General features: G+C 35.3%; 1 protein-coding gene across 1 annotated transcript; it reads right to left on the reverse strand.

Moving 5' to 3' along the window:
• Positions 1-3,085: 3,085 nt before the first annotated feature.
• On the reverse strand, positions 3,086-6,147 carry LOC106775060 (glutamate decarboxylase-like). The gene is made up of 6 exons (XM_014662099.2): positions 5,837-6,147; positions 5,494-5,698; positions 5,115-5,315; positions 4,512-4,980; positions 4,053-4,105; positions 3,086-3,694 (listed from the first exon to the last, which is right to left on the reverse strand). Exons 1-6 carry the CDS (start codon positions 5,929-5,931, stop codon positions 3,218-3,220), a joined length of 1,500 nt encoding a protein of 499 aa, XP_014517585.1. The 5' UTR covers positions 5,932-6,147; the 3' UTR covers positions 3,086-3,217.
• Positions 6,148-9,920: the final 3,773 nt, after the last annotated feature.

Here is a 9,920-nt window from a genome sequence, read left to right on the forward strand (position 1 = left end):
TGAAAATGCATGTGGTAATCGTTTACCATGAGGTGGTAAACGATTACGCGAATGAATTGGGCATTTTGTACAGAAACTCCTTCACAGGGCACCCAATTTTTGTACACAGGGCACCATTGGGTCAAATCTTCACTTTTACAGTAATATGGTTTGTTTTTTGATCATTTTGGCTTAAAATATGGGAAAATAAATAACAATATGGTGATTTAATACGTATGACATTCAGTCCAAATAACATTCAACATTTATATTATTAGAAAATAAGCAAGTACATTAATTGGTAACATATAGTCATTACAAGGATGAAATGTCACACGCAAATTGGGTTGTTGAAAATACAACTACACCCTTTCATGAAAACTTCTACGGTATTGTCATGGTTGTGATGTTGAACCTCAAAGACAAGAACGTCTCCTTCCTTCAAGCCATATTGCCTGCAAAAATCTTTCCAACCTTTTCCAAACTTTGTTGAATTTCTTGAATGTGAAACCAAGACCTTGCACATGATGCCGTCGTTATGACCAAGAAGCACAACCTCTGTGAAGCCTCTGTTCCTGATTTCATTCGCAAATGCTGTGCGCAAGTTCTGTTGAATGTTGATGATTAAGTCATTGACATTCAGAAGTATTAATATTGATGAACTGTAACATAAACAACCATCAACAAACATCAACAAACATCAACAACCATCAACAAACATCAACATTACTCAAATATATCCAACCAAAAATTATAACAGAGTTCAAAATACTTACATCTCCGGTCCTCAATATTTGTTTTATTGTTTTCTTCCTTGCATTTAACGGTTGCCAACTCCTAATCCGTGGGAACCTCCTGTGACTTGTGTGCCGGTGCAAAGAAAATCTTTCCACCGCCCATGCCTTAAATCATCAAAACCAAACACTTAGCCAAATTGTAAAATGCTTAAAATAATAAATATTCAGTAAAACATCTTACCTGCAACGAAGCCACGTTGCCACTAAGACTGAGTTGATGCTTTATTTTTCCTGACATGATCTTCTTCTTTGAACTATTTAAGCTTTGAACTAGGTGGTTATGAACGCAGGACGCCCAGTCATACAAACACAAACTATCTAAGTCGTCTAAAACACCAAAAGGCATGTTTGCGACATATCTAGATTGCCCAGGCAACAAAAAAGTTACTAAAACTACCAAAATGTATAACCTACACACTACGTCAACATCTACTTCTTCATCGTTGACAATCAAGCGAAATCGTTCAATCAAATCTTTTTTTGTTGTGGTCTTGGGATCAAACATCTGACCAAGGGATCCAACTACACACTCCTCTAGAGGAACATTTAGCCCACCCATTCCTAAACCGGTTGTCATATATACATCTAAAGTAGTAAAAGGAACTACTTGTTGACTCACCCTAAAACTCACAGCATTACCAACCCATCTTCTAACCATACACTTCAACAACTTCAAATTCACTTGCATAGGTTTCAGAATATTTACACAGGAATGAAAATGTGTCATCCTAATGCGCTCTATATGACAGTTTCTCAGTAAACTATTCATTTCCATCACGGTTGCCGATTTCATCGATACACGGAGGCGCCACTACAAATCATTTCAAAAAATAACAAATGCATTAAACCAAAACATCACCCATACCCATGCCAAAAAAAACGCAATTTTTACATCGAATGTAACACTTACTTTTGGTTTTGGGGTTGCCATTGGACCTACACCAAAACAACATTTACCACAACATCGTTACACTTTGCCAATGAAACACAAGTTAATGAAGCACAGAAGAAGAGGAAAGCGACAAACCACTTACCAAAGTAATCGTTGCCGCTACACACCACCACCACGAAGCACACACAAAGGGCTCTTGAAAAAAATCACCACTGTAGCAAAACGTCTTGGCGAGACGAGACCCACACCACACCGAGACGAGACGAGACGAAACGACTACACAGAGAGGGCTTTCGACGCACCCAACACCGAGAGGGCTTTCAACGCACCGAGAGGGCTTTCAACGCACACAACACCACACAACAATGGTCGAACAAAAGAGGGTGTTTCAAGGCACACAATGGTTGATTGGAAGAGACCGACAAGGAGAGCGCGAGAGAGACGAAGGAAGACCCTGTTTCATCAAAAGCACCGAGAAATAGAAAAGAAACCGCGAAACTGAAAATAAATCTAATTTCATTCAAACTTTGCCCTTCCTTCAGAATTAAAAAGAATATATTTTTTAAAAGAAAAACACCCAATGACACACTGACACCTGTCCAGTGTCAAAGTAGTGTCAAATAAGGGTGTTGAAATATCATTTCGCTTTCCGCAACTTGTGATTGACAGATTAATATTGTGTGATAAATTGAATAGACAAACATTTTTATCACTAGAAATGTATAATTTTTTAGAGTCTAATATTAATACATATAGTCAAATCTAAAATGTATGCTAGCATGCATAGGATTGTTTGATTTATATGTATTGATGTGCTTGGGATTTATGTTTCAGTTATTGTTTATCCCTTCACCAAGAAAATCTTTGATACATAGACTCACTAATTATCAAGATTATCCATTAATTAGTTTTAAATCTAAAGATGGATCTTCTAGAAAATGAGTCAAAAACTAATCATCAATCCATAATCCATATAAAAAAGTTTCACATCACTTTTGATGAAAAACCTTAAAATAATATATTTATATTTTGGAAAATGATATTTTAACACCATTTTTTGACATCATTTTGACACTGCACACGTGTCAAAATGTGGTTGGACGATTTCAAATTAAAAAAATAAACTTTGGTTTTTCTCTTTCAAATCTTTCAAATATACCCCTGTCTCAACTTTTTTAATTTGAAATCGTCCAATCACATTTTGACACGTGTGCAGTGTCAAAATGGTATCAAAAAATGGTGTTAAAATATCATTTTCCTTATATTTTTTATATACTGTTCAACTAGACTTAGATATTCCAACATAAATAAATAGACTTAGATATTCCAACATAAATAAATACTGGTAACAACAGATACAGAAAATTACCACAAAAAAAAAAAAGAGAGAGAAAATTTTCTCAGACTAGAACAGATATGACTATAAGAATCTGTCATGCATTGCCATTTCTTATTGCTACATAGTCATCACAAACACACATATGCACATAAATATGAAAGCACCACCATCACTCTCAACAAGGTTATCAAAAACCAAGATTTGGTAAGCCTAACATGCTCCATGTTTCTTGCCACCCACAAGTCGCTTCCAGTACAAAGCAATCTCTCTCTGAGTCTCTGTTGCACTCTTTTTTATCTTCTCACTAGTCTCATTAGTGATGGCTGTGATATGAGCAGTTTTGTTAGAGACAGTGCTTGGAAGTGAGTCCAAGAGCTTCATAACTTTTTCTATGTCAGAAACAAGTCTCTGAGCCAAGCCACGGCTGAAATCCTCCCTGACCACCACCCTTAGGACCGCAATGTGTTGTGCATCTGGTGGCATTGTGTAGGCTGGAACTATCCAGCCAAATTTTCTCAGCTGGTCTGATATCTCAAACACTGAGTGTTGGCTGCTGTCTTTCAAAGAGAAGGCCAAAAGGGGCACCCCTATATCCTTGGAGATGATGTTAAACTGCCCTGTTCTCTCAATTCCCTCTTTCAGAACTCTTGTATTCTCCAAGCAATTTTCCATGATGTTTTTATAACCCTTATGTTCATAAATATAACCAGATGTAATGTCAGAAAACAGATAATGGCACAAGGATAACAGTGTATGATCATCAATTGTACTACTCACATAATGAAGCAAATATAGGACAGTGTTAATATCATTAATCATGCAGTTGTTATTTCTATAATTTTCTATACACAACTCTAGGGTCTCATGGGAAGACTCCTATCAGAAAGAAAGAGAGAACCAAATCCCATATGTCTGATCATACAGGTATAACTGAAATATTTAATTTCATTATTAAAAATAACCTCTTTTTTATGGGAAATTATGTCTTTGTATATATCTTGGAACTTAAAATAAAGATGCTGGACCAAGATCATAACATGTTCACCTCAAAGCCAAGCCGAATAAACTGGTAATATTGTGCAATAATTTGACTGGATCCTGTCAAAAGAAATACAAAGAAATGGGAGAGACAAAAGAAAAGAAAAGTATCATAAGATATTTAGATTATTGGAATAAAAACCAAATAACATTAATTGAGGTCCCAATGCTTATTACTACAACATCAGCACTTTAGCAACTTCATAACAGTTCTCTATCTAGCATAATCTTTTTTCTGACAGCAAGGGTTAATGCTGAATCAACATAACACTAAGCTGAATAAGGTAGTTGCTGCATGTATGTAAACAGAGACAGGGAGAAATAGGTTCTTGAAAATAGCTTTCAATTGCATTTTGAGCTGAATATTTTGGCAGTGAGACATACTCGAACCATGCCTAAAGAGCATATAGATATAAAGATACTAATTGCATGAGAGAATCAAAATACATGTATTAATTCATCATACCTTTAGAGAAATTCAATGTGAAAGTGGGCTGATCAGAACCAAGATAATTGATGTGAAAAACAAGTTCATCTGGCAAGTCATCCTTACTCCTCCAGACAACCCAACCAACACCAGGGTAGACAAGACCATACTTGTGACCACTAACATTGATGCTTTTCACCAATGGCAAACGAAAATCCCACTCTAGATCAGGATAGAGAAATGGAGCAATAAACCCCCCACTGGCAGCATCTACATGAATTGGGGTATCCCAACCTGTCTCCTTGTTCTTTACAGTGAGAAGTTCATTGAGAAGTTTCACATCCTCAAATTCTCCAGTCATAGTTGACCCCAAAATGGCTGCAACACAAATGGTGTTCTCATCCACCATTTCAACTGCTTTCACTGGGTCCATCACATAGTATCCCTCTGTGAGTTTCACTTCCTTGAGCTCTACCTCAAAGTACCGTGCAAATTTTTCCCAACAAACCTGTGAAGAAAATTTCAAAGAACACACAGGATTACATATTTACGAGTGCCTGTTTCCCACGACATGATCATGAAGCTAACACAATTCAAAAGTTGTTTGAAAGTTTATAGCATCAAGCACAATTCGAGACCCACCTGCACATTAGCCCCAGTAACTATGTTAGGCTTGTCATATGGTTTGCCTTCTGCTTTTCTCTTGGTCTGCCATTTCCTTTTGAAAGCCAAACCTGCTAACATTATTGCCTCTGATGACCCCACAGTTCCCACACCTACTGCTGTCTCATCTTCATTTATAGGAGCGTGGAATAGATTTGCTATTATATTAACGCACCGGTTCTGCAGAATTTAACAAAATGAAAGTAATCAGTCTTTAACTCTCACACTTCATCCCAAAATAATCATCAAATGATACATATACAAAATCAGTCTTTCAACCCCAATTTTAAAGTAGTGAGATGCAACATATAGTCATATAACAAAGACACCAAACTACTTAGAGAAGGAACACACAAACCTGGAGTTCAGTGGTGACAGGGTACTCATCCATGTCAACATAGTTCTTGTTAAGTGAAGCCATTATGAGCTTGTCACACTCAGGCTCCATCCAAGTGGTCACAAATGAGGCCAAGTTGAGCCTTGGTGTGCCATCCAACATCAACTCATCGTTTATTATCTGATAAGCAGCATCCTTTGGTATTGATTTCTCTGGTATCTTGAACCTGTTGAATTCATTTCCATCCCAAACCCATCAAAACAAAGAAACCTCAGAAATCAAACCAAAACCTCCTATTTTCTTGTTCTCTATGTTTTCTTCCAACAAAACTAAGTGTAAAGTTCTAAGAAAAAGGAAGATATACCTGGGAATAGGTTCACACACATATCTGGAAGCAAAGGTAGAAAATATGCTCTGTGCTTGTTCATCTGGGTGTGTAGCAGTGGATGTGATCACCATTTTGGATGCTTTCTTCCGAGCAAATGCTCCTACGAAGTTTGAAATCAGAACTATGAAGAGAGAGATCACCGCTTACAGTATAAGAGTGGAGTTTTCTCTTCCTTTTCATTAACATTTAATAAATAAGGAAGAAAAAGCACTTTTAGCAGTTCCATTTGAGTAAAATCTAGAAGGATAAACTCCCTTCAATCATGGTAAACAAAGATTCTTGCTTTTAACATTACCCTGTTACCTGTGTCTGCTTCTTTTCAACCATAGTGATGATATATATATATATATATATATATATATATATATATATATATATATATATATATATATATATTCATTTAACTTTCACTACTTTTTTCACTCTTACCTCATTCATTCCATTTTCTACTTCTTTTCATGTGCATGTACTAACAATGTCATATCAACCAGATTTACGAAATTTTTACTTCTTTACCTCATTATATTTGCTGTTGTTACATTTTATTTATCTCTGAAATGCTTCTCAAAAGATTGAGTGTAAAATGTAACTGTGCATAGTTTTAATGAAGGTAATATGCATGTCCATGACTATAACTTGCTGGTAGGTAACAAAAACTGATTATATTATATATCTGCAAAAGATATCACACACTACCATGCATGATGTATTCGGGTTCAGATGAACCAGATGGTGACAGGTGAACACATAGATGTCACTTTTATGCATGATTTTGACCTTCGGTTCAAGTGTGAATCGTGTTCATCTATTATTCTGACACATGTATCAGTTCTAAATTTTATAAAAAAAATTTGTTAGGTCGAGTTGATTTCTTTTCTATAGAAAAAGTAATTAATGATTGATTTTGTCTATAATGTGAGTTTTCAATCAATGATGCTGTGTTTCTTTCTATATACTGTTCAAGCAGAAGGATTAGAAATACACAAATGAAGACAAATTTTAGAAGATAAACTTTCTCTTATAAAATGAGTACATCTGAAAAAAGAAAAAGGTATCCACCAATATATCATAATTAATTATATATAAAAAAATTGTCTTGATTATGTGTATAAAGTATAAGTATTGACTTTTTTTAACAACTCTATTATAAAGATTTTAATATTACATTATATTAAAATAAAGTAAACCTATTAAAATAATATATAAAATAATCAATTTTTAAAATCCAAAAAATTATCTAATCGAAATACAATTAAATGGTATATATATAATTTGAAATATCTTATATATTCATTTTAAATAAATATTTCCTTATTTCTATACAAAAAAATTACATGCACTTTTTTTTTTATTATATGCACTTTAAATAATACCTTATTATATACACTTTAAATATCTTATTATATGCAATTTAAAACTATATACACTTTAAATATCTATTATATGCAATTTAAATAATATGCACTTTAAAATTATATAAGATTATATTTCTTTATTTTTATAGCAAAATATCTTATATATATATATATATATATATATATATATATATATATATATATATATATATATATATAATCCACTTTTCTATCTTTCTATATTTTTTTCTACATTTTTAATTTATTTATTTATATATACATCTTATTTATTTTTGTAATGTATTTTTTTATTAATATATGTACTATATTATAAATAAATATAAGAGAGATAAACCAATGCAAACTTACAAACTTTTGATTCATAAAATATAATTGAATAATTTAATTTTGAAGTGTTTTATATCCAAGTTAATTGATTTTTTTTTACTGTGAGGATCTACCATTAAAAATATGTTACTCTTTCATCTTTTATCATTCTTTCATCTTTTGTCATTTTTTATTGATTCAATTCGAACTTTCATGTTGTAATTTTATTATCTCATTTTTTTTCTTATGCATAATAGAATTATTAGATAAAAATTGTACAATATTATTTGAAATTTTAAATTCTTCAAATTGTATAGTATTTTTTTTTCTTTTTCTTTTTATATAAAATATCACTTCTCCTCCATATTATATTCCATAAAACTATGATAGTTTTTGTACTAGGACCCACCGGTCGGCCGTCTGAAACAGTACCGGACGGTCTACTGGTCAAGACAAACTGGTCCATTGAAGACATCTAAATGGAAACAGTCAGCTATTTCTGCAAGACGATCGGCCAGACTAAGCGAAAGGGACCGGACGGTAAGATGCGGACGGTCTGCATGATTAAGGTAAGGCCAAGATAATTAGGATAATTACATGCTTAAAGCAACTGGGCTATGATTGTGCCTTGATTAAGATTACCTTAATACTAGGCCCATATCCAGCACTATAAATACATGTCAGAGGTACCAGGTAAGTGGGTTCATTTATTGCGCATTTACTTCTGAATTCAGACATCCGATCGAATAACCTAACTAACTTAAGCATCGGAGTACCTTTGGCAGGTACCCTCCGGGCGCATTGGACATAGGGGAGAGGAGAAGGTAGACTGTTGGAGGATTGGCTTCGGGATTAGCGGACGGTTTAAGGAGAGGAAGTTGTATTGGTTTGGTGACTCGGCTTCACACAGGAACACCTTTCATCAACTTCAAACACCTACATGAAATCAAATATACATATACTTACCAGGAGAGTGTCACATGAAGACTCTTTTTCAGGTTCGTGATTCATCTGCAAATAAATAATGTAAGTGTGTTTGAAAGAGAGAAACGAGATTGATAGAATGTATTTTGTACAGTGAAAAAGAAGAAAACACTAAGACCGAACGGAATAAAAGAACCGTCCGGCAACAACAGAGTCGTCCGGTAGTAAACCCTAAAATTAAAATATTTTATAGATTTAAACCTCTTTTTGGTTCCTAAGTTATAAGCGGATGTTCAGTTTAGTCCCCGTTTTTAAAAATGTAAATCTTTGGTCCCTAAGCTATAAAAACATGTATCAAATGAGTCCTTTTTTAACTTGAAATACTGTTTTTGGTTGTTTCTTAACAACTGCTACATCTTTAGATTACTCTGATTTGTTTCTTAATAATAACAACACTTTATATTACTCTTTGTACTTTGACCATGAACATAAAAAAAGGACTCATTTGGTACATTTTTTATAACTTAGGAATCAAAGGTTTACATTTTTAAAAGAGGGGACTAAACTGAACATCCACTTATAACTTAGGGACCAAAAAGAGGTTTAAACCTATTTTATACCCCCTTTGAACGTACCACTGAAACGGGAGCGGCGGTGTTTTCCGAAATCAGATTCGGCAGGGGTGGCAGCCCGGAGCCTCTGTCCGCAGGAGTGAGAGGCGCTAGAGCCGAAGGGCGGGAAGAATAGAAATCAGTATTAAACGGAACAGGGACCGGGGTGTAGCCCTGAAGCAAGAGGTCCTCGTCAGATTTCTTGGATGGCTGTATCCTTGTCGTGGGATCAGTGTGAGGTGTATGGGTTGGAGTTGGTTGGGGAGAGTCGGAAAATAATTTCCTGAGAGTTGAAGACGACGAGGACGAACTCCGCTTCAAGGGTGGGTTGTTGACTGCAGAGCAGGGCTCACAGTGGCGGTAGCACCTAGGCAATATTTTGGTGGCGGAGGGCTCCATGGGATCAGCGTGCACCGTTTGTGTTGGAACTTGTGGTGAAGAGTCAAAAAGTAAATTCTTGAAACTTACAAAAGACGAATGGCGCTTCAAGGGTGGGTTGTTAACGGCGGAGCACGACTGACAATAACAGCATCCGAGCAAAATGTCGACGGAGGGCTCCATGGGATCAAAAAGTCATTTCTTCATTAAAGAAGACGAGAGGGAAGGGGAACGACGCTTCAAGGGTGAGTTGTTCACCGCGGAGCAGGGCGGACAGTGGTGGAAACACCTGGGCAAGATGCCGGCGGAGGGCTCCATGGGATCAGCGTGAGCCGTTAGTGGTGGAGTTGGAGTCGGAGAATTTGCGGCGGGTTCTTTCTTTCTGAGGGAGCTCTTTTTCTTTATAGAAGGCTTGTATTTCTTACCCATCTTTCTTGAAAGCTTCTTTTGACTGACTTGATTCTT

Source organism: Vigna radiata, chromosome 1 (assembly GCF_000741045.1).
Source record: "Vigna radiata var. radiata cultivar VC1973A chromosome 1, Vradiata_ver6, whole genome shotgun sequence".
NCBI classification, from domain to species: domain Eukaryota; kingdom Viridiplantae; phylum Streptophyta; class Magnoliopsida; order Fabales; family Fabaceae; genus Vigna; species Vigna radiata.

Bases quoted from the DNA above. Each gene is read 5' to 3' on its own strand.
- LOC106775060 (XM_014662099.2), bottom strand. From the start codon at position 5,931: ATGGTGATCACATCCACTGCTACACACCCAGATGAACAAGCACAGAGC. The intron at 5,699-5,836 runs GTATATCTTCCT...TGAATTCAACAG, and splicing joins GTGTGTGAACCTATTCCCAG to GTTCAAGATACCAGAGAAAT. The intron at 4,981-5,114 runs GTGGGTCTCGAA...TTTTCTTCACAG, and splicing joins TTACTGGGGCTAATGTGCAG to GTTTGTTGGGAAAAATTTGC.